Here is a 25,618-nt window from a genome sequence, read left to right on the forward strand (position 1 = left end):
CCTGCAACGTTGTTGGAAAACCGAACGGCGAACGGAAAAGTAAATCGGCGGCAGCGATGGCGTCTGCAGATAAGACGGGAAGCCATTGAGACCCACACGAGAGGATGGCGTAAAGTCGAATACGGGTTCTCAGGGGTACGGATAGGGTAGGGATAGGATAGGAGCGGGAAAAACGATTAAGCTGCAGGGTGCTGCTTCTGGGCTGTAAAAACTGTGGTAACTCAACCACGTAAGACAAAGCCAAGCCTCTTAAATTAAATTTATGTTGCGCTGCGAATGCGAGAAAATGTAAAGCCCAACTTGTCTGCCTTCAGTCACCGTTTCATTAGCCATAAATCAGTCAAGGAAAAGCCAAAATTTTCAAATCTTTGGTAAAAAATAGGGAACATTTTATGATAAAATAGTATGAATATTTCTACAATGAATAGAATATTTCTTAACTACATTTTTTTATAATGTATCTTAGAAAATTAAAGGCTTAATGAACTCACAATAAAACACGTCATATACTATAGTTTTAAAGAGTTGTCTAAATTTTCATCTCAATGTTAAGACTTTCCTATTTCATCTTTGTGTCACCCCACAGTGCACTATCCTTATAGTGCCGACTGGCACTGTAGTGGCTTATATTTGCCGCTTCCTTTGCTCCGCAGATATATGCAAAAATGAAGTCGTGTGGCAGGCTGAATGAATATCTTTATATCGAGAGGCGGAGAAATAGAGAGTGTTGGGTTGGCAAAAAAAAAGAGGGAAAAGGGAAAAGAAAAGCCTCAGTTGGCTACATGAACTGGATGTGTGGCAAATGGGAAATTGAATTTCACGCAAAGCGAAAACAAACCCAGCCAAGCAGCGGATGAAAAGGACAAGGCGGCTGCTCCTGCTGCCTGGGAAATATGTAATAAAATAATGCTTAAAGAAAATTTACGCCATCGAACTGGAAAGTTTCGAGCAGAGTGAGAGGACGGACGGACGGACAGGCTGCCTTTTTCCCGTTTCGTTTTCCCTGGAAGACCTTGTCGTGTCGCCGCACGTGCGAGCAGTCAAAATGAAAATCGAAAGCAATAAAAACTCCCCGCGACACACAGCATGGCGTATACGTAATGTCAGGTAAGAAGCTCAGCATTTCAGCCAGCAATCAGAGGCAGTTGACAATGGCAAAACCCTACTGCATACTTATTGGGTTTTGGGGCGCCACCACAGCGCGCCACTCTGAACCACCTCAACCGCATGCAGCTGACACAGGCAGTTAAGCTATTTTGTTGGGGGAAATGTTGAAAATATGAAAACCGACAGATTGACAAAGCGATGACTGAGGAAAAGATGCCGGCAAAGGTATTTTTTTCAATTTACTTTGATGTGCACGCCAGAGCGCATTTTCATGCGTAAGCGAATGACAATCACATGAATAAACCCACCCGCAAAACAATTTCAATTGAGGCGCATACTAAGCGTAGGCGTGAGATGACAACTAAATCAATGAATAGAAATAATGAAATGTTTGCACTCGGGGGGATCGAACAAACGATTACTCTTTAATTTATCAAGAACATTACTTAAGGGCTTTTGACACTGGCTTTAGTTCGAGCTTATATACTGAATTGTCTTAAATATAAAAAAAGGGTCTATATCTTAACAACATTTAATGAATTTATTTATTAAGTTATGTGTTATTTCCTAAGTTCCTCACTTTTTTATTTTTAATCATTCACAAGAAATCTATAAATAATAATTAAAACCTGTAAAAGCACTCCCCATTTAAATTGTAAATATATTTCGAAAAGCTCCATTCCAAAAAGATTTTCCACTAGACAAGCGTACAATTATCATTTCAGTTCACGTTCCTCGGGGAAAATCAAGTTCAAGAAGAAAGGCATTTTCCTGGCTAATATTTCCCCAAATACTGAGTCGAAATGTGATATTTCCACTTGAGTTGCCGCAGTCAATTCAAGCATCATCAAATACTGTCTAGCCCGGGATCTGGATCCAGCCCACGACGACTGTCAGGCCGACTTGATTAGTTCTCGGACATAAATGTACCCTCAGTTCCATTTTCCATTTTCCACTCTGCCCCTGCCCCTGCCCTTCCGGCACCACCCACACCTTGGCCAAGTTTTGTGTACATTTTCAGGGGTGTCTGTCCTTCAACTTTGGTCGCTGGGAATTTGCATTTTTAATTCGCCTTTTGCCATTTTTGCATAATTCGATGTCAACGTGTGTCAGTGGCAAGTTTTGTTGTAGCCGCTGTTGCCGTATTTACTTGCCGTTGTTGCCAGGGCTGTCAGCTGCTAGGGATCCTAACCATCTAGCCATGTAACCAAACCATCCTGCGTCCTAAAACCCAACCGACAAAACTTTTGCGCTCAAAAGCAAACCCCAGCGAAATTGTCTTGTCAGTTAGCATTTGTCGCTGTCTAGCGGGAACCTTGCGCCGGGAGTCGGGGGAATTAATATACAATTGCATAGCTGAAGGCGCATTTAAATAAAATAAACAACGGAGCGAAACTAAACAGGTCTCGCAAAACTTTTGTCACACTCATAAATATTCATAAATATTCCGTTTGCCGGGGAAAGGGCAAAGGCAAGGCAAATAACAAAGTAACAGTAGCATATTTTCCATTTGATTGCCCTCAAGAATGTCCGTATTTCCCCACTTTTTTCTTTCGGTGTGCTCACAGCTCGCGGCCTTTGAAAATAGCAGTCAATTCCGGCGAGTCACCGCCCAACTCTCAGATAAAACTCATTAAAGTGGAACTTCTGCAGTGATAAGAGATAATAATAAACAAGACAACAAAGCAGAATAAATGACAACCAGGATGGTTTACAAGTCACTTCCGCTGCGAAGCGGTTCCGCCGCTCCGCTTTTCCCCATTGTTAATGAAGGCCGTCGTGTGATCTCTATCAAAGTTTTCCTCTCGTCTTTGATGATGTTCTCCAGCAACCAGTATCCAGAATCCCAAGCATCCCAACAGCCCCCTTTGGAAAAGTGTGGGCGTGTCGCAGCTGTGCGAGAAGCAACAACTAAATTAAAATTTACAGCACTTCAAATGGAAACGTGCCTGTTTTATTAAATCAATTTTTACGACGAGCTGGGCGCCGGCCAAAGAAAATGGAAAATCCTGTTGTAAAAACTCAGTTTTCCCGTTCGTACTGCCCGTTGTTGTTGTTTTCGAAATAAATTAGACATTTAATGATGACCGCAGGCTGTTTGTTGATTGCTCTCCCTCCTGCGCACCGACTGGCGGAAAAGTTGCACATTTTTACAGAGATTTATTTAATTTAATTGAAGTTTTATTGCCTTAGTCAGCGTTGCGGAAGAGATAGCAACTTAACTTAATTCCGCAGTGAGTGAGGCTTTAAGCAACTTAAAGTTGCATCGCTGGTTGCGATATTTTCCCTGAAAAAGCCTCTTTGGGTTTTATTGTATTCCTTCTCCATTTTTATATCTCCTCTGTTGGCCTAATTGAATTAGACAAACATAAAATGCAGGAGATTACTTTCACTTGAGCGCCTTTAAAGCTTTCGACACTCCATGGAGTCCGGAGAAAGAGAAAGAAATGTGCAGAGAATGGCAGCCTGGTCAACCGAGTGGAGAGCTGCGTTTTGCTAATGAAAATTAGAGAAAGAAAACGAGGCTTTCCTTGATGCACTCGACAAATGCAAAACAATGACTGCGAAAGCACAGGTGGATATCAAGAGCGGAAAAACACACACTTTCCGCATATGAATTTCAATTTGCAAGCTTCTTAGGTACATGCACATGCCCAAGAGTCACATTCCAAGGACAACAGCCCCGACTCGCACATATATACCTTACACACACCTATATACACGAGGTATCCACACACGCCCAGGCCCATATCCTTACACCCACTTCAGAAGTCGTCTGTCTGTGTCAACAAATTGCAGCCAGTCAACAACCTTTTCGCCAAGTTTAAGGTAATAAGTTGGGCACAAAAAGCCAAGTTAAGGCAAAGTTAAAAAAGGAGCACATTGTCTACACTCGAAAAGAAAGCGGAAGAAAATTAAGAAAGGAAAACTGGCTTTGACAAACAGAACATTGAAAGCCGCTGGGTGTCTTGAAGAATGCGGCAGAAAGGCAGACAAAAGATTTATAAAATGGGGAAGTGGGTAAGGAAAGAAAGGAAAACCTCTTCTTCAATATATATCTAGTTACTTATTACTTTCAAACTGGTATTATAAGGCAATATTATTGTTTTCGAAATGTTAAAATGAAATACATAATTATGAAAATGGAATATACATATGTAGATTCTTATACGATATTTAAGCAGATTTATTTCAGTGCATAAGGGCACGGCAAAAACTATTCACACACGCCCACTTATCCTGCGAATTCCTGGAGGCCAAGATGCACATGCATAAGTTATGACTAAGTAAAGTTCAGGAACCCTCCCTGGATGAGGAGGACGAAATACGCATTTAAGGGGCTGGCTGCTCCGACTTTCCAGCTTTAATTATTTTTAGCTGTCTGACTGCAAATCATATTAAAACTTTTCTCTTTTTCGTGTTTGCCATTTGCCAGAGACAAAAGGCAAAGGAAAAAATTAAGAAACTTTGTGCGCCGCAAAATGAACTGTGGAAAGTGTGACCCCCGAGTCCCTCAGCCCCCAATCCCGCAGTCCGTCTCTTTCCGCTGGCACATAGCCCTCCTTGTCTGGACGGGCTAAAGTCAGACAGAAGGAGTCTCGCATTAACAGGACGAGTCTGGCAGCAGGACTCTCCGCCTAATTATTATGCTATATGCGTGCGGGGTGCAAAACAAACGCACAGACGGCCCTAGAAAGAGGCAGCGAGATGGCGTGAGAAAGAGGTGGCAGTACTGGCCAGGAGAGGGAGACGGGTATAGCACATAATAATAAGTAGAAACCCAACTGGGAAAATGAACACGGACCATGGACTAGGACGACTTAAACTTGGACTGCTGTCCCAACCATTGTTGTGGCCACTCTTCCCTGCCCATTTTCATCCTCTTCACTCCAGTTCCCAGCTTTGGATTTCTGGTATTCCCCAGCTACGCATTTTCGATTTCAATACAAATAAAGAAATTGCCCGAAGAGAGCTAGAAATTGGCAATGGCAGCCAGAGAAAACTGGGAAAAACTTTTCCTTTCGGCCAGCACTTAGGACCCACAAGGAGCTGATGAAGAAACCACAACAATAACAGCAATAACAACAGCAACTTGAAATGCAATTAAGTCTCGTAGCCGGGAAAAATCTCAGTTGGAGAGTCTGTGTGTGCGAAAGCCTCGAGTTTTTCCACAAAAATTTCATGCGTCCAGTCAGCTCAATAAAAATTGCGAAAAGGACTTGAGTTAATGCCCGGCTCAGAGAGAGTCGAAAGGAGATGGGTGCAGAATATTCGCTCGCCCACTCTAACTGCATTCTGCACTCGCAAAAGGTATTAAAAAAGGGGAAAAGAGCCATCGAGGGTATAAAGAATGAGTGAGAAAAATTATTATTTCACATTTAGCACGTAACGCACATAAATCCTTTTAAATAAACGTTTGGCACGTTTTTTGTAATATTCCTCGCAGCGCGGACTGCAACGTTGTCCAGGTCCGGCCAAAGGACGCAGGCTGCAGGACGAAGGACGCAGTACACCAGGTAGGAGTCTGAGTCCGGGCAGACACTTAAGCCTTATCCTGGCAGGCGAAGCTCGTGCTTTTTTTAATTTCTTTCCTTTACCACCGGGCTGAGGGGGAAAAAGTTCAAATGTCTCAACGAGCCGAAGGGCTAAATACTCTCTAAGAAGTTCTTAAAAATAAGGCAAGCCATGGGGTCTCTATTTTGTAACACAAGTATTAAACGATTTCTAAAGAATACATTATGAAAAAGAAACAACTGAAAGATCCTCATTAAATGACTTGTTTTGGCCAGCAGCTGAGGAGCATTTCCCTGGCTCCTTAACATATTCACAATACCCTCTAGTTAAGGCCACAAATTACTTAAAACAGCAGCCCGGACTGAGACAAAGGAGCTGCTGAAGGGACAGGACAGGGCAGGACAGCAGCCAGCAAGGATTATGGCATCATTCACCAGGGCGCATGCAAATGGGCACTGAAATTAATCACGACGAGCTGCGAGGAGCTGACAGTCGGAAGGCAGCGCCATGACCACCGGCATCCGTAAGTTGCTTTTTAATTGATCTGATTCGCGAGGACAACTCCTTGGAGTTGCGCCACTCCTTTCCTGCTCCTGGCCACTAATTGCAGACGCTTTTGGCTCTGCTTCTGGTTCTGGGCTCTCTGGGCGCATTCATCATTTCGGAATAAGTATAACACAAAAATTCATAATCGCGCCAAGACGTTTGTGGCGGAGGGTGCCAAATGCAAATGATATGCCCGGCAGACGGGCCAAAGTTATCTTCTGCATTGCAGATAGAGCGAACATCCGTTGGAGTCCTGCGAGTCCTGTGACTTTACTTCACTTTTGCAAGATCCTAACGACTGACACGTGAGAAGTTTTTAACACGTACACGAGGAGGCCAGAGAAATTTACGAGTTGCGCTGCTGCTTCTGCTACTTGGTGATTTATTTTCCACGAGTATGAATTTCCCTGAAGCCGCCTTGTTTTTCTTATTATGATTTTTCCTGCTTTCTGTTACTTTTTGCTTTTTTTGCCTTAATTTTTATCACTCTCTCCCAGTCTGTGGCTGTCTGAAGGTGCCACACAGGTAGCACGCGATAAGACTGGCCACCGCCGCCGCACTCGAAGGCGGAAAACCGCACGAGGAAAATCCTTGGAGTGGCGGACTGAAGCAGTGGAAAATAAAACTGAAAGCCAGGCACAAGAAGGAAATGCAAAAAATGACACGAAATCGTTAAGCGACAACCGGCAACTTCGACTTGAACTCCGCCGCAGAGCTGACACTTGCAACTCCACCGAGCCACCACCTCCATTTTCCCCATTTCCCCAGTTCATTTCCAACCCACTCCCCCGCCCACTTTTTCCCCAGCGGCTCTTCGACTAACAAGCGTGCCCAGGCAACGGAAATACTTGCCCCCGTTCGCGGCAAGTGTTGTGGCGATAAGCAGTGCCACGCCTACCCAACCTCAGACCCCCGCCCCCGGGAAAAGTGCGACCCCTTTTACTTGGCTCGCACTTGAAGCGATATGCAAATGTGCATGTGGCAACCCTCGGGGGCCAGGTAAACAAGCGACCCTCGCCAAAACTCTTTTCGTAACTCTTCAACATTCCCAAAAAGCAAAAGAAACAATTTATGCAACGAACTACAGCGGCAGGCAAAGTAATAGATTAACTATTTGGCAAGTAGTGTGAAATTGATCAAGAAAGCTAAAAATATATATGTTTAAGAATATTTATTTGGATTTAGGCACTTAACGAAGAGATAACTAATTCTAGTACTTTTTAAATAAAATAAAATAATACTGAGAATTCAAAGTATTAACTTTTTACTTATTTCTTACAATATTTTTAGAGAGTATGGCTTATCCTTCACGTTACCGATTCCAGTTACACTTTCTCACCCGCAAGTGTGCAAAAAGAAATCCTTATCGATAGATTGTTAGGGGGCAATCGATGACAGCGATACGACAGGGATATGGATTGCAGCTAGATACATTCGGGCAGATATGGATACGGACACGGATGATGAAGGGCTGGGCCCTGCATGAATTTCAATTTTCATATAAACAAAAAATGCGGGTAATTTGTGTGTGCGTGGATTTTTGCGATCGATTTTGTTTCCATCGGTTGTCACTCTTGTCACACAAAGGCAGCCCTGGCATGCGTGGGCCCCGTCTCGCTCTCACCCCTTTCCTTGCCGCACACTCATGGTTTTTCACAATTTTCCTGCCTGAGGAGGCAGGACATGCAGCTTTTTCTGCGGTTGATTTTAAATTGTCTGCCCAGAATTCGCCAAAAAAAAGCCAGAGAAAAAAGAAAACCCGTCATATGAAAAATGCATAATAAATGAGCTTGATTGCCGAATCGGCGGAAAAGGCTGCGGCAGTGGGCGTGGCCGCGACAGTTCAAACACGCCTTAAAGCTTTACTATGAGGCAACTTTCCGCGCTTTTTACTTTGATTGATTTTCGGTCGACGTTGTTTCCCCACCAACTTGTTATGGCCAAGGCGTGGCGATTACAGAAATTGAGTTGTTTTAAATGCACAGGGCGGAAACTGAGGAAAACAAACTCCAAATGAGCCATAAAACTAGTGGAAGGACTTTAATGTCATGTGTCGCCACTCTTTTATGGGAGACCCTTAAACAAAGCTACCCAAATGATAGGTTTTAAGTGGAAGAACAAATAAAACTATGCTTTTAAAAATTATCTCCGCTATGCGCATTCGTAATAAACATTTTTATTTTTAGTACTTTATTTTTTATAAGGCTAAGATCCTATTCGTGGTGAGTAAATACAATCAAGTGTTCGCATGCCAAAATAAATGTTTGTTCTAAGCACGCAGAACATTTTCACAATGTGTGGACGGGGATTTTAAATATTTAATGCATTTCTAATTGTGCGGGAATGCACACACATGTGAGCAATTCGCCCACACTAATCTACATTGTATTATGCACGGCATTTATCACAAAGTTGAAATGATTTATTGTTTTCAAATTTAAATTCAGCTCTCTGTCTCTGAATTATGCTAAGTGCTCTGGCATTAGGCAAACCAAAACACGGCTCGACAAAAAAAAACGAAAACGAAAAACAGAAAAACAAATGCATTAAATTGCATTTAAAACTAATTAAAATTGTAGACAAGCACTTACGCTAACATTATTTATTATTGCTGTTGCCGCCTGATGCTGCTTTTGTGGTGTGTTAAAAAGGTTTGTCGTAATGAGCTTACCTGCAATTAAAAGAACAAATAGAGAGTGTAATTTAGTAAGCTGTTTTGGAAAAACTAGAATGGCATTAAGGGCATTTAAAGTTCATTAAAATAAAGCGGGAATGCTGGACGCCAGCCGAGCAGCTCCAACTCAATCAGGAGCCACTCAACCTTGGACTCACACATTCCCCATGCACTCATTCATTTATTCATTCATTCGTTCAGCCGTCTACTCTCTTATTCTACGGTCCTGCAGTGTCCACCTGCCTCAGGTAATTTGTTGCTCAGTGACCAACGGGGGAACAAAGGCCCAGAGACATAGAAACGCAATCCCATGCCGGGTCCTTCTGTGCTGGCTGCATCTTTTGCGAACCAATCCAAACCCTTTTTGTCTCCGTGCGTCCATAAAAAAGGGGCAGAGCAAAATTGAAATGACATCGAATGAAAATTCCCGTACGTGTCCCAAACAATATAAAAGCCAAGACCGAAGACCGAAAACCCAATCCCAATCCCGATCCCGAGATCCATGGGGAGTAATCGCTCTTGCTCCGGCCCAGAAAAAGACAAAAAGGAAAACCTCTCATGTGGGTGGGACAAAAAGCGAAAACGGGAAAAAAGAAAAGTGTCCAAGTAATCGAGCAACTTCAATTTGCCGGCTCTGGTGGAAAAATGAAAATTGTCAGGCAGAGGTTTCACCCCCAGCCCCCCCTTTATGATTCCATTTAGCGCCTGGCACGCCAATTACAATGACAATGAATAATTATTCAAGACCAAAGACCAAATCCCGGACAGGAATTTTAATGCAGCAGCTGCTGCTCTCTATTTTTCCCTCCTCGAATTTTTCCCGTCCGTGCAAAATTTTAATGAAGTTCATCTCTAGCATTCCGCCGAACGGCGGAACGCCCTTTGTTGTGCAAATTGTCTTAGCCCCGGTTGGGGGGTATATAATTCCAATTCCGAATGCAAATGCATTACCATTAACAAAAGACATTAATTACTCGGGCGAATGAAAAATGGCTGAGGGACCTCGGCGACGACTTCGCTGCGCCGTTTAATTGCCAAACATTTTTGCACATATGCACAAATTAGTGTGACAATTGTTCGGCTGCGTTAATGATGATGACGATTATGGAGCGCTGCTGAGCCAATGCTGCCTGCCATTCGATATTGCATTACAGCCAAACCATGCGCACACAGCCGCCAAGCAACCACCCCCACCCAACGGCAATCCGAAATCCCAAACCAAATCCCGTTGACAATTTTCGCCATTAGGTGGGCGACGACAGGAACCATCGGCATTATATCAATTACCCAGCGACAGGACACCCCCGACTACCCGGCCAACCCCAAAAACGCACGGCCACCGATTGTGCACCTCCTGAAATCGAGCATTGCAATTGATGAAATAATTTGCTGCACTGACATTTTTGGTTGCCATCGATACCGAAGCGACACAGATGCAGATGCACAGGGAGATGGTAACAGAGTTTAGGATCGAAAATGGAAAATGCCTGGACCTGTCGCCACGCCCCCCCCCTTTCAGCAGAGTGGCATTGTCCATCAGCTACCACCACCCAGCGTCCTCCATCCACCATCCTCTAGCCAATCCTCCATTGCGTAACAGCTGCATCAATGATTTGATTTGATTTCCTTAGATAATTGCCAAACTGAAACATGTGCGAGAATTTCGGCCATGCGGAGAGTGTGTGCCCGTCCCAAGGGTGATATTCGATGATGACGGCGACCACTAAGAATTAATCAGAGCGGAATATCAAATTGAGCATCCTAAATAATTTCATTCGCCCATAGTTCGAGCCCGAGACCCCAGGAGAGTCCAAGTGTTGAAACGAAGGCATGCATGGGCTCTGGGATCGGATTCCGATTTTAATGGCCTGATGATGGATGACTTCATTGGGTTGATTTATGCACACATGCATGGAAACATTCGGTTTTGGGAAGGATATTCAAAAGAAAAAACCTTTCCTGTTCGGGCTTTTATTTTATAACATTTTTTTGGCGCTATCATCAGGTTAATTCAAGTTCTGGGCTGGGCTATCCACCCTGCCGTTTAACTCGTGAGCTTTTTTGTGAAGATTGGCGCGGTTTTTAAATTTTACACTGTTTTGTTACAAATTTTGTCGTTTTTGTGATACATTTTGTTCGTTTTAAGTTTTTTTTTGTTTTGTGTTTTTTCTGTTATTATGATTTATGTCACCTACAAACCCTATGCCTCCTGTATAAAAAGTAGGAATCGTGAAAATGTATATTTTCCTACTACGTACAAAATTGTTTTTATATATTTTTTAACATTTTTGAATTTTGTTTTTTTTTTGGATTTTTAGATACTCCTTTTTCCAGGCTTTGTTTTTTTTAGCAATTATCTTGAGATGAAGCTTGTGAGGTACGCAAACACTTGAAACTCTTTCTTGCATTTTTGCAGATTTTAGTGTTTTTTTTGCGACCGACTTTGCGTTGAGATAGATGTGTCGTTATTTATTTGGTCATTTCACAGATAGTGAATCGAAATCATCTAATTTCCTACTTTACATATAAATTATCCAACGTCAAATTTAAATCGGTTTAAAAGCGTCCGGCAACTACTACAAAAAACTTCCGTTCACAACCTTGCAATTTTTTTCTACATCCCGACTAGCGTAGGAATATAAAAGTATTTCTTCTCATTAAGATGGTGTGCGTTTTGTGTGCTGTGTATTTTTGGGTTTGGTTTCTATATATGGTAATATTTTTTTTTTTATGCAGGGTGTGGCTGGGTGACCACAGAGTCCTCTTTGGACCGCATATCCTTGGAGACCTTGTTTCTCTGGTCTGGTTTTCTATTGATATCACTCCAAATGGCTGTCGTTGCTTTGTCCACCATTAGTTTCGATGGTCTGGGCGAGGGCATTTTGCTGTTGGATCTGGAGGAGCCTCTGTTGGCCATCAAATGATGGTGCTGACTCTCGTAGAACTCGTTCTCCGAGTCCACTGAGGGCTGTTGCATCAGGATTGTGGGTCCGTCGTAGCCCTCGAATATGGAACTGAGATTCCTCGTCGACTCCAGCCTCCGGTAGCTGGCCACAAAGATGGCCCTGATGCGCTCAAAGGTATCCGAATCGTACACCGATCTCGCTGTATTCGTCTGATCGAAGGGCTCCTCGATGCACAGCTCGTTCCATTGGTGTATGTCGTTTTTGGGTGCAGTCGCGGCGCGGCAAACGTCGATGGGCAGAACTCCACCCACTCTTATGGAGATGGCATACTTGCCGTACTCAAACACGCTGTAGTAGTGCAGGAAACTCAGCATCAGCTCACCCAGGGACTGGGTGTTCTCCGACTGAAACGGAGCCACCACCTCGTTCATGTCCACGTATCCGAAATCACTGGGATGCAGCAGTCCAAACTTATCCGGATACAGCTTGTGCAGACATGGCAGCACGGGGGGATTCACTCCGACCTGCAGAAAGTGTATGACCATCAGCATGAGGGAATAGCTCGATATGGTCATGTTCTTGGCATTGTTGATGTTGTGGTACTGGGCCCACTGCTTCACAGTCAGGGCCATCGGACGAACTCGCCACTCCAGCTGGGAATAGCAGTACAGGAGATGGGTGTTCCTGATCCCAACGGAGTTGTTAAAGTTTATGTCCACCTCCACCTTGTGTCGCCGGTCGGTGAATCGGAGTATGGGCACTCGCGCCTCGATGAGATTAAAGTCCTGGAACATATTTGTGCGGTTCAGCAGCTCCTTCATCAACTGCAAATGATAGACGGCCTCCATGCGGGGATCGATGTTGGGATTTGTGCAGGCCAGCATGCAAATGTCCATGTCCGAGCACTTGGAGCCAAAGTAGGAGATAGTGGAGCCAACCAAATATAGACCATATCTTGGATAGCTCGTCTGAAGATCGGTGGATAATCCTTTTTAGCTCTTTATTACAACATCCCGACTAAACTTACCATTGCCACAGTGTAAATGGAACGCCACAGCCGCATCTTGGTCTTGTAGATGTGGCTCGTCTGCTGGGCCTCGAGAAACTTTCTCCAGATGGAAATGGACAGGGGCTCCCATTTGCTCCTGTTGGCCAGGGTTTTCGGTGGTCTTTTCATTTCCACCTGCTTGGCTCGCAGCAAAAAACGATCCGCTGGCGTATAGCCAAAGAATTCGCGCCAATACCGATTGTGAATCACCAAGGGAAGTTCTTCTTCAGTGATTTCTTCTGGCTTTGGGAATTAGGATTGGGATTAGGGAATAAAATAGGATGGGGAAAGGTGACACACATTTTTTTGGTAACTTTGAAGTACTACTTTTATGAATATCATTTATGGAACTACTTATCATACAACTTTACAAATTTTTTTCAAGTCCATAACGAAAAAGTTTTTATTTCATAAAAGAAGTAATCAAATCCTGTGTCATAAAAAAACCATTAGACAATCGGACACAAGAAGGTATGGAAGTTAACATACCATTATGCTATTGACCTTGAGGGAACTGGGAGCCATTGCACTTTTGCTGGAGCAGGCGGATGGACTGCAGGAGAGATTGGAGGCCACCGAGATGTTGTCGGGCTCCTCGGCGATCTCCTTCAAAAGGCTCTTTCCAGAATCATAGACATCCTGCTGATTCGGGTCCAGTTTGTAGACCAAATCATCTGCGGGTTGACTTAGCATATCCCCGCAGCAACTCATTCCTCTGGGACTGAAGGAGTGGTGCACATGGCTCCTGTAGCCGTTTATGAGTCCAGTTTGCTGCGACTTCCTCTCCAGCTCCTTGAGGTGATGCATGTCGCCGTAGGGCACCAGATTCGGCCCACTTAGATCGGGCTCCTGGGCTCCGGTGGCCTTGGCTAAACAACTGACCATTATATCGCGCACAACCGACTCCACGGAGGCATCACTAAGGTCACTCTCGGTCACATCGCTCTGCCCACTGGCAGCCAAGCTGGCGAAAGAGTGGCCGTCATCGCCGTCCACTTCGGAACTCGGATGCGATAGCAGACAAGAGTAGGCGTCCATTTCGGAGGTGTCCTGCTTGAAATTGTGCGGCTCCAGGTCGGAGGAGAAGCCGCCATTGGCTGGATCCAGACCCAAGTCAGCATATTCCTGGCGCTGATCAAAGTCCGAGTCCAGCGGCTGCTCGCCCTCCGAGGTGGCGCTGCTGGCCGTGACCGTGGCTGCTCCTCCTCCAACTGCTCCTGCTCCTCCTCCTCCTCCAGAAGATCCTGCTCCTGCCACCCCTGGCATGGGTACTCCACCACCTGCTGCTCCTCCTCCCATACCTCCTGCGGCTCCCAGAACTGGTGTTCCGGATGAATAGACCATATAGTGACCGGGTTGATAGACATAGGCGTCCATGTGTCGGGATTGATAGTAGCGTGATTGCTGTCGATTGGCTGTGTGTCCTTGATAGGCATTTCCCCCCTGGAACTTGGAAGCCCTGCGCCCTGCATTTTGCAGTTGCTGTGGCGGTTGGTAATTGTTATTCATTGGAGCTGCAGTAGCTTGGGGTTTCTGCTCAATTGGCTCATTGGCATTGTAACGCATTCGATTCCTATAGATGCGATTGGGATGCTTGCTAGGCGAAATCGAGGTACTAGAACTGGTGGGATGCTTGTCTAGTGCCGATTTCGAGGAGGAATTGGACAGGGAACCCGAGGAGTTAGAAGTCTGCTGCTCCTTGCCCACCGAATTCTTGCCGCCTCTCTTGGAATTGTGACGATTTCTGGAAAAGTTTTGGGTCGAAGCTCCCTGATTGCTGCGATTGTTGGCCGGGCTTGCTGGCTCATTGGAGCTAGCTGCTGCTGTTGATGGAGTAGCTCCTGCGGCCACCACGGTGGTGGTTCCTGCTCCTCCAGCAGGTACAGTTCCGACGCTCTGGAAGCTACGGGGATTTGCCACAAACGGTGCTTTGTATCGAGGTCCTCCACCCATTCCGCCGGTGATGCTATTGTAGAAGGTCTTGGAATCCCTGTGGAAGACAGTCGTACCCGCGGCAGTGGCCACTCCCTGTCTTGCCGATCCCATGCGATCGCGGTGTGCTCCAGGTCTTCCATAGCGCCAGGGGCTGCTTACCTGAGGAGTATTCGTTAGGCTGGGAGGGGATTCCTCATTAGCGTCTCCTGGAACCGCTGGTTGGGCCAACAAATGTGGCTGCTGGGTGGTCACATGGCGACTGGTTCTCGACATTCCCGGCACCGTAGCGTGTAATCCAGCAGTGGCCTGATTGTAGTAGCCCGGATATATAATCCTCTGACCATATGGATGCTCAAAGCCCACCGGCATCATTGGTATTCCGTACTGCGAGGAATAAGCCTGATTGTAGGGATAATTCCGATCGAACTGCCAGACGGCGTTCTCCGTGTGCCACAAACGACGCTGGGGTCCAGTTGGCAGGTATCCCTGGTAAATGAACTGTGCAGCCGGTATTCCGCCCGCTGCACCGGTTGGTAGGGAACCAGATGAGACGGATCCTGTCACTCCCTCTGCCCCAGATCCTGCCGGGGAACTCGGCGTTGTCATTGTTGTGCTTGTTGATGCAGCTCCCGCCGCAGCTCCTCCTCCAGGCACTCCTGGCATACCCATTCCAGCGGCATAACGAATTCCCGACGTACTGCAGCCAGCGGAACGCGGTGTTGGCACGCCCATGGTGGAGAGAAAGGGCATGTGGGTGGTTAGTAGGGGAGCCGTGGTCCTCAAAGTTCTTGGCGTTATAGAGGAGGGCGTGGGTATATTGAGGGTAACTCCAGCCATGCCGCTGCCGATCCCGTAGAGAAACTCCATGGAGTACTTGTAGCCCCCCGGTGGTCGGGGGCATGTGTGCACCACTGTGGTTTTGCGCTGCCTCCGCGGCTTCGGCGCACTGAGCTCTAATGGTGGCCCAAAATCGTCCACCTCATCCCTTGCAGGTTCTTTGACTTCCAAAATTGGAGCCGGTTCCATGAATACGGCTCCTCCTCCAGACGTTGGTACGATCTTCGTTGTGGTGACGGTGTGCGTGGGATGGTTGGTGGTTGTTGCCGGAGACGCTGTGGTGTTGGTGGTGTTGCTAGTGGTCGTCGTTGTTGCTGCTGCTGCCGTGGCACTCGAGGATGCCGCTGCTGCCATTGCCAGGGCAGTGGACATTGCTACCGATACGGCCAAATCACGATCCAAACGACATATATCTATATATATGTGCGTACGCAAACGCGGATTGCTAAAGAATATGTTGTGTGTCCGGTACCTTAATCTGTCACTCCTAGTAAGCAAAGAGTTGACAGCAAACTGAACGCCACGCGAATGGGGATTCGATTTTTGGGTTGGGTGAAAGGGGCTCTAGAAATAGCCAATCAAGGGATTATTTTGTACAAAGGTGCTGGAAAATATCTACCTTAAAGTGCCGATCTAAAAGGCTTCATTATGTCTTAGGATGGTTTCTATTTTTCTGATCTTCCCTTTTCCTGCATAAGACTGCCCTCGGTTTTAGATTTGTCCCACAATTTTTAGAGAAATATTACGCAATTTTCACTGATTAATCACAACACACACATATGTAATAAATTCACCTGTCATGTCTGGAACTCCGTCCAGCAGTGTTGGTAAGTAAACCATCGATTGTTCTTCAGTGTTGGGCAAAAAAATAAAAAGCAAGTGGCGCACATATTGAACACTTTCACTTCAAAGGGTTTTTTATTGCAGGATTCACACTCTCTTTTTCCGGGTGGCAATCCTTTCAACTTTCCCCACTCACCACTTGAGCTAAATTTCTCCTGGCGCATTGACTAAAACAAAGAGGGCTTTCGCAAAAAGCTGACACATTTTTTCAAAACAAGCTGAAAATAAAAGCAGAAAATCTACGCCATCCACTCAACATAGTTCCATTCAAAGTCGGCCCAGACTCCATTTTCTCCCTTCGCTTCCTTTGTCTCCGCATTACGTTTACAATTTGATTTGCTTATGTAAATTATGAAGATTGCCCACAAAAAGCAACCGCAGCTCCAAGGATTCAAAAATTCAATTCGATTTGCCGGCTCAGCCCGAAAAATGCAACCGAAAAAAGAGAAGAAATTGCGTTCTTCTGTAATTTGAAACAAATCAAATTTATTACCCCAGACGCAGCGGCGCCATTGGCAATTTTCAGATGCGGCCAGATGCGGTGAGCATATGAAATGAGCCCCGGGAAGGGGAAGGTGGATGGAATTGGTTCGGTCTACGTGCATATTCGGATACGGGGCCCCGGACGCTCACATATTCTAATTAGATTTATAACGCAACAATAACTGGGCTCTTCCTCCCATTACTCCGCCCTTCTACGGCCAGATTTTCAAATTTAAAAGTTTTCATGAATTATGGTCAGGCCACAGGACAAGGGGTTCGCCAGATGCACTTCGAAAAGGTTTATAATGTTTAAGGAAAAAAATATAAATATATTTTTAAATATGAGCACATCTCTAATAAATGGTATGACAGTGTGTTTGAAAAATAAGTACATGTGTAGAAAACATTTTTATGGCAATAATTATAAAAAAATTAGCCCCTAAATGGTTTAACAATCTTGAAAAACAATTATTATTTTTTCAAATATTATTTTTTCAAGTGCATATATCCAAGAATAAAGATAAACCAACAAAGATAGGTCTCCCGGCCATAAAACTTTACGTGGAAATCAGTTGAGTCATGCCGTATTAGAGGGCTCTCCCCTCCGCCTCATAAACCCACTGGTACTGCCATCCTCCTCGTTTAATGCTGTGTGACGCGTGTTACAGATTTTCGATTTAGCACACACCGAGAGACATTTTTTTTGGACCCTCTTTTTGCTGAACTAAAAATTAGCCCCAAAACAGAAATGGCCAGGAAAAAAGAAAGTTTCATATTACATGCAAGCAATTTGGCAAATAAACTGTCAGCAGCACTGAGGGATATAGAAAAGGAAGTGGGAGGCGTGTACTGTATATACGAGTATATAGTATGGTATGCAATGAAGATGCTTGGGCCATCGATTGAGGGCCTGAATAATTCACAGAGAGCCAAGGAAAATGCCGTGGCCCGTGTCCCCGGGGAAAATCGCAGGATAAATAAGGCAGCGCCCAGGGGTGGAGAACTTTGTAAATCCTGCGTGGGTCCCCGGGGTTGGACGCTCACATTACCAACACACCCAAAAATACCTATTTCATTTCTCGATTTTTTTTTTGGCTTTGTAAAAATCCTAGGCACTGACTTTTTATTCCGCCCAAATCCATTTCGTTATGCTAAAGACAATAAAGCGTGACAGGTAATTAGATCAAACTAATTTCGGTTTCTCTTTTTATTGCCAATCAGTGATGTAACGAATTCTTGTGCCTTTTTTCTTGCCATTTTGGTTAATAATTTTATTAGTGTTTCCCTTGTCAAAGTGGCGGAGTTGACAGCCGAATGCCGCATTGCAACACTGCCGCCGTATAAATTTTTGTATCTGTGGACTCTCGCGGACTGTCCCTTTATCGGGATGTGTGTGCGAAAAGCAAATAATTAATAATTCATGCAACACGATTGACAGTGCGCCCCAGTTGAACTCGTTGGCCCGCCGTCGGTTGGCCATTTTTTTTCTTTTTACTTTACTGTAGTACTGAGCCTCCTTTTTATTTGTGGCACGCTCATAAATTTACAATTACACATGCCAGAGTGCAGCCCGGCGGTGTTGCCTCCTTTTGCGTTGTTTTTAATTTAATAAATTAATAAAACGGCAAACGTGACAACACTGGCAACACTGGCATCAAAGTGGCAAAGTGTTGCCATTTGCATTTTTAATGCACTTTACCCTGCAACTCGGCGCGTAAAAATAATTATCAACTGAATCGACGATGAGTTGGCGAAAAACCGAGTGGGACAGACAGCGTACCGATTGCAGTGAAAATTTTAATTGAATTTCCTCAGCATGCGTGTCAACTGTGACACTCTGTCAAAGGCAGCGCACCGTCCGTCTATTTCAGCTCAAATTCACAAATTCAATTTCACTTTCAATTGCAGTTAATTGCCGGGCCCCAAGCTAGAAAAAAAAAATGAAACTGAAGAGAAGGAAAACCAAATTTAAACTCCAGCACGGACAATTTATAAGTGCGGCAGGGAAAATTGTACTTTTCCTTTTGGCACACTTTGACACACAATGCCGACTCCTCGGCCACTCACCTGCTCCCTGCAGTTAACCCCAATTACGGGCAGAAAGACCCAGCCCAGACAGCCGGAGACTGGCAGACAGACAGCCAACTAGTAGCTGGCAGTAGTTAAAATATTTAAGCCACATCACAGCGAGGAGAAAAATGTAAGTAAGATGGAATGCTGCCGCAGGCATTAAAATAATAAGGATAAGGAAGCGGTTGTTAACCACGAAACCGCTCAAAAATGAATGAATGAATGCCGGGCAACAGGAGTCGGGCCGGAGTCGCTTGCTCCATTCTGCGGGCAAGTGAGTGTGACTCCTCGGCCCGTTCGGACTTTGTTCATTATGCGTTTCCTGTTTGCATAAGACCGAAAAGGGAAAAACCCCCATAGTAATTGTTCTCCGCCACTGCGGCTGGCAGCCAGCGATGATTCCGCCTCCTGCTCCTGGCTGCTCCTTGCTGCTTCTGGCTGCTCCTGGCTGTTCCTGCCCCATTGTGCCCGGCGTTAAATTTCGAAAGTTTGCCCTGCCCTCCTGCCAACTGCCTTCGCTCCGAGCCTTGAGGCTATTTGACAAAATGAGAAAACGGAGCGACACGGGAAAAAGTGAAAATTGCATTGCTGCGCGACAGGAAATAGGCGAGCGTTTTCGTTTTTCACTTTTTCCCACTTTTAATTATGCAGCGAGCTAGATTTCAACAAACATTGGAGCAGATTGGATTGGTTTATACTCGTACCAAACTTAGCAAGGGGAATTGAACAAATGAAAAGTTATTTCATAAAACAATATTCAGTCTTCGGCATACAAAGTAACTATTATAGTTTCAAGACTAGAAATACAGATTGCCTTGAAATAAGAAACATTTAACTATTTATTATTCAATAAATATTCATCTTTTAAAAAAAAACCTTTCTTTGTTATAGATATCATACGATTTAAATGATTTTTTTATCATGTATGTTTTAAGCAACAATTTTCTCATTTTACTTTCAAATTCCAATGAGTTTCCCAATGATTTTGATTCCAAGGGGCATTACTCAATGCCACCTGGCTTACGACTCCACTTTAGTCATTTGTCCAGCCCCCCAAATGTATCCGTAGTATTCCAGTACTAATGAATTCACCTTACCGAAAACTGTGCCACATTTGCCTGATTAGCTTCTCAGCTGTTGTTTCTCGTGAAGTTAATGCAATCCAAGCCCCCATTCCGATCCACCCACAAGTCCGGGTGCCCAGTGACGGCCAACTTACGACCCACTTACACAGAACCAACGGCTCTCGACAATGAAATATATTTTTAATCAAGCCAAATCGAATGCAAAGCAATACACCGGTGCCTCATTATTTAGGCAAATGTTTGGCCATTAACTACACACAAAACGCCCAAGAGTCCGAGTGTTGGGAGCGTGGTGACGATGACCCTCCCTCTCGGGGCCCAAAAATTACAACCGAAAACAAATTGACAAATGTTGCCACTTAATGTGCCGGGAATAAAATGTTAAACAATTTCGTGTTGCGCTGCGTATGCCAAAAATATACAGACTAATTAATAAGAGGAATATCGGGGGAGGATCGAAGTGGCCCGAACGGGAGCCCGGGGGAATTGAGTTTAGTGAGTGAGTGAGTGACTGCCACTCTGGATTTTATTTGATTTTGTAAAAATTTAATTTCAACCCGGAATTCTTTCTTGGGCGGCAATTTTTCAGCGGCTGTCTTCGCTGCGGAGTGAGTGACTCGCCGTGACTTCAGCTCCTTCAGCTTGCCAAGGGAATTTTGCATTTTGTTTGAATTATTGCCTTCATTAAGATTGCGTTGTTGATTTGCCCGGCCCTCTGCGTCTTTCTGTTCTTCTTCTGTACTTCCCTGTGAGCGACAGCGTGACTCCACCTCCATCCATCCCCATTTTGCGTGTTTCCCAGAGTCTCTCCCTTTGTTACACCTAGACCTGATCCAGACTTATTTTGCTGGTGGGCCTCCCCGCTGCCCAATTATTTCGACTGTGACTGCGACTGTTACACATCTTGAATGTTGTGACTCTGCACTTGACAATAAATTATATTCAGCGAACTGGGGGGCTTGTATTTTTAGCTTAATTGTGAATGAAGTTGATCTGCCTCCTCGTCATGTGCCGACATGTGCCCACTCCCCCGGTTTCTCCGCTTTTTTTTTTTTGAGGATTTCAGTTCTGCCTACGCGTGTGTAATTGTGCGAAATTCATTCACATGGAAAATTTGCCAGACTGTAACCGCTGAAGTCATAATTATGCGAATATTTTTCCCTCTTCGCAAGTCGGAAATGGCTTGTTCTCGCCGCACATTTGATTGGCATTGTGAGAGGCCATCAAGGAAAGTGCTTTATTACTTTGGGTACTTGGCGAATTTCGGTTAATTAGGGTAATATTTCAAATATGTATATTATTTTTCTTGATATAATACTTTACTGTGCATAACATTTCAACTCTTTCGATTTCCGAAGAAAATAGATAAAGTTCTTAAGGTTTACTGGCAGTTTCCTCATCTATTCCTTCCCTTTAGCAATTGTCTAAGCAAGGCATTACACATTTTGCTAAGCTGCTTAGGAAATAGTTCCTTTACCAGAACTTGGCCAGAACAAACCAGCCAAGGCATTCAAGCCGGAGGAAGGCAACAACCAACAAAGCTGCCATTAAACCACTCATAACCCAGATACTTTAAGAGGGTGGTGGTGGTGGTGGTGAGGAGAAAAACAATAAGTACAAATGGCATGGCTATGTGAAAAAGCAGGAAGAGCGGAAAGCGGGGGAAAGCAGGCAGCTTGTTGGCCGGTACTTATGCCAAATGCGTTTGCGATTTGTGTCAATAAACGCAGCGCTGAGGAGAAAGCAGGCAAACTCCAGTGGCAGAAGCAACTCGAGGAGCGAAAGAAATTTCTATTATCTGTGCAAAGTGTGCGCGAAATTGAAAATTGCAGGCTGTCGTCGTCCTTCGAGCAGGAGCGCTCTAAATTTTCATAGCCATGCAAGTTGATAAACCCTAATATGACATTATGGCAAGAGCGGAGCCTTCGGCTTGTGCGCCTTGGCGTATGCCACAGTATTTTGCGAAATTGCAAACGGGTTCGGGTTCGAGAGTTCGCGGGAAATCCCCGCGGCGGGGCGGTGCGGTGCAGCGCGGCGATATTGCAACGGGGAATTGTTGTGTGTGTACATAGACAACAAACATGGCAACAAGTTTACAAACACATTGCGGTTCCGCGCAAAAGTCAATTACCATTTTAACTGACAGTCCTCGAAGCTGCTGTTGCTATAGCCAGCCATAGATATATCCTTCATAGCCATAGCGATTTATCCATATGCCGAACTTAACGTGCAGCAAACCATTCGATGGGCGCAGAGAGCCAGCATTTCAGTCAATCAGTCGGTAATCGATTTTGTCTGGGCGGCATCGAAATCGAACTCGTTCGGCACTGAGAGAAATCTTAAAAAGTTGTAAGCGAAACTGACAGGTGCTAACCAAAATATTTTGAAGCATTTTGTCTTTTCAATCCACGGTAATTGCTTGAGAGAAATGTGTCTAAAAGTATGCAACATTAGGTTTTGAGACCAGCAAAGCAATGTACCTATTATTAACAGCATACTTTTAGACACATTTTAAAATGATTTGAAACCCGTAGTATTTTCTGTAACGATATCTGTGTAGGACTGTGTTTTGAACAAATATCCAAAATATTTCTGAGGACGATACTTATAATTCCATAGAGTACAAAAAGACATAATATTCTCATATGTCATATCATATCTTATTATGTCATATTAAATCATAACATATTAGATCATTTAATATCCAGTAATTCTATATATATTATATTACAATATAGTTCCTCCAAATAATTATATATAATTCCTACGGATAGTTTCTCCCAGTTTAGTTCAGGTTTGTGTGCAGGTTCTGGTTCTGGTTCGGGGTCCGGGTTTTGGTCTGTTGCTTGAGGTTAACAAATATGCGTCGACTGCTCCCGCTGCTTTTTACGCACAATTTTCCTTTGGCAAAAGTTGGCGCTCGGTGGCTGGCGCGTTTGTCGAAATTGAATGTAAATATTTATTTTTATTTGCATCTGGCAACTGACTGCATGCAAGCGAGTGTGTGCGTTAGTATCTGTATCTTGTTTGCCACTCGACATAATTAGACGATGTCTGCGAATCGATTCGAATAGCTGCGCTCATTCCATTCCATCTGCGGTCTCCGATTGCAAATGATTGCAAACCCGTCATAGATTTACAATATTTACCCATGCAAATTGCCTTGAGCCACAGACTTGGACGGCGCGGGGCCATGGGGATGGAAATTACGGGGCGTCAACCTTAAGCCGGGCATTCATAATTGAATTTTCATGTTTGCCACGCTGCCATTACTATTGCTGCAGCATTTATGAGTTGGGAAATTCTAAAAAGCCAGAATTATATATTTAACGATATGTGAGCGAGTGTTTGGAAAAAAAGCTAACAGCAGCAACAACAAACGGCGCAGACACGCAATGTTGGGCAGGTCCTGCAAAAGGGTCCTTAACTGCCCCGTTTGCTTGTTTTAATAACATAATTGAAAAGTGCTCTGAGCAAGGTAAATGGAATGCAGACGGCAGTTGGCAGCTGGCTTTGATTACAGGGGGTGGCTTTAGGGGCCAGAGGATATACCTAGAATTCCGTACCGCATGTGTATATATGGTATATATATGGTACTACCCCTATTCGGTGTTCCGTATGCCTTATCCCTTGGCCGGGGCGTTGGAAATGGTGTCCATCGCGTGTTGTGGCGCCTTGTTAACAGGCGTTTGTCCTCTGTTTAAAAGGTTGAGGTTTATTAGCGTGAATCAATAGGCACGAGAACGGAAAGAACTCCCGACTGGCCCGTAATTAACTGCAATTTGACTCGCGATATTGATTCCGCTGCCCTGTCCTGCATTCCTTGATATTCAATTCCCATCTTTCTAATGGCATCCCAATGTCCTGTGTCCTGTGTCCTGTATTCCGCTGAACTTCTCCAGTTGAATAATGAGCATTCCTGGAGGGCTCTCTGGCGGAAAATTGAAACTATTTTGCATAGCACTGGAAGCATTTTAATTTGAATTTCTTTCCAGCAAGTGATCAGCCATGGACAAGGCGATTTTGCGCCACCCGCATTTCTCCCTAATGGCAGTTGCTGGCAACATTAAGGATAATTGTTGTAGTTAGCATGTACTCTGGCATTTATAATGTGCTTCATTTCATTTCCCCGCCCCTCTTAGTTTTTCCGCTGCATTCTCCGTTCTCCATTCTGAAATACTTGGCTCGTTCTTCGCTCTGCTTTGCATATCTCCCTCTATCGCTAATGATAAAAATGTTGATTATGCATTTCTCTTTTTTTTATTACTTTTGGCTCTTTGGTGTTGATTGCGGTTGATTATGTTGGCTTAGAGGGAAATGGGGGAAATGTTATTCAACCACGAAAAGCGAGGGTGTCGCGTTAATGGAAAGCTTTTCACGGAGGTGATAAGTTCCCGAACGCCAAAGTGGCGTAAATTAAATTCCTTTAAAATGCGTCGATAGCCTAATTAATTACTACACACGACTCCCTAAAGTCTCCCGAGAATACCCTCAAAATTCACTCCTATTGATAGACTCAAAGATCAAACGAAACATTCATCAACATGCCATCATCACTCCGACAGCATTTCGAAAACCATTCCATTAGCTAACCCTCTCATCTTTTCGACCCTTCCACTAATTACAGTCAGTATGCCACGGCTAATTGCCAAAATGCGAGTGCACAGTAAGAACTTATTAGGCCCAAAACTCCGCGGATTCGAATCGGGATTGCGATTGCCACTGCCCTTCATATCATAATTTCCAATGCCAACATTGCAAGTCAGTGCCGGCAGTTCGACGATGGATGGATGGGATAGATAGACATGGAAGTCGACAGAAGAGCAGGGCACTGAGGACGGACCCAAACAAATTGACGTGCCGACACATCGACTAATGGACATGACTATGACTGCCACTACAGGGGGGAAATCCCTACTCGAAAAAACAAATTGTAAGCTCGCGCTCCGCCGAAAATGATAGACAAATGCCAAATGGAAAATGGGGAAAATTCGCGCGCTGCAAAGTGAACGAAAATTGCTCGCTTTATGGTAAAAATTGCATAAATAAATCATGTTCTAATATTGCACTTGCCCTTGCAACAATCTGTCAGAATGGGAGTGCAGCACCCACAGGAAGCGGATGCGGACGAGGACGGGTCCTGCCCGAGCAGACAATGGATCCATAGATCCTACGGCAGACGGTCAATGGAACAGGAGGGGGACACGGGGATACCACTACCAAGTACGAGTTGCACCAGTATGGCAATGTCAAACCGTGGCGTGAATGAGTGCGCACAAAATGGCGTTTAAGGCCATAAACAGCAAACGAGTCGACGGAGTCAAAGGAGAGGGTTTTTGGGGAAGCGCTAGAGGTTGGGTTTAGACGACCATGGCAAACCAATCGATGCCAGGCCATAGATAGTGCCGAGTCATCTACTCCCGTCCGTTCGTCCTCCTGCACTTGACAGCGCCCCACTTGCTGACCAGGCCTGCAAACCGATACCCGGACCCAAAACGTGGACCTAGACCTCAACCTGGACTCTAACGGAAGTTTGCACTACGAAAAAAAACTGGTATTTATTTTTTCC

The 25,618-nt window shown here is 44.7% G+C and overlaps 2 protein-coding genes across 8 annotated transcripts in view; both read right to left on the minus strand.

Annotated features, from left to right (window-relative positions):
* LOC108031378 (sterile alpha motif domain-containing protein 5) overlaps positions 1–25,618 on the minus strand; it is a 158,367-nt gene that overhangs the window by 61,089 nt on the left and 71,660 nt on the right. The window contains exon 5 of one of the 7 annotated variants that reach the window (XM_044091131.1): positions 8,759–8,839. The exons of the other annotated variants lie outside the window; for them this stretch is intronic. Coding sequence (XP_043947066.1) covers positions 8,774–8,839 — 66 coding nt within the window. The 3' untranslated portion in view covers positions 8,759–8,773. Of the gene's footprint in view, positions 1–8,758; positions 8,840–25,618 lie in introns of those variants that run through there. 7 annotated transcript variants of the gene reach the window in all.
* On the minus strand, positions 10,798–16,484 carry LOC108031376 (poly(A) RNA polymerase gld-2 homolog A). The gene is made up of 4 exons (XM_017104723.3): positions 16,188–16,484; positions 13,286–16,132; positions 12,776–13,039; positions 10,798–12,716 (listed from the first exon to the last, which is right to left on the minus strand). The coding sequence occupies exons 2-4, from the start codon at positions 15,938–15,940 to the stop codon at positions 11,571–11,573; spliced, it is 4,065 nt and encodes a 1,354-aa protein (XP_016960212.1). The 5' UTR covers positions 15,941–16,132; positions 16,188–16,484; the 3' UTR covers positions 10,798–11,570.

This window comes from Drosophila biarmipes, chromosome 3R (assembly GCF_025231255.1).
Source record: "Drosophila biarmipes strain raj3 chromosome 3R, RU_DBia_V1.1, whole genome shotgun sequence".
NCBI lineage: Eukaryota > Metazoa > Arthropoda > Insecta > Diptera > Drosophilidae > Drosophila > Drosophila biarmipes.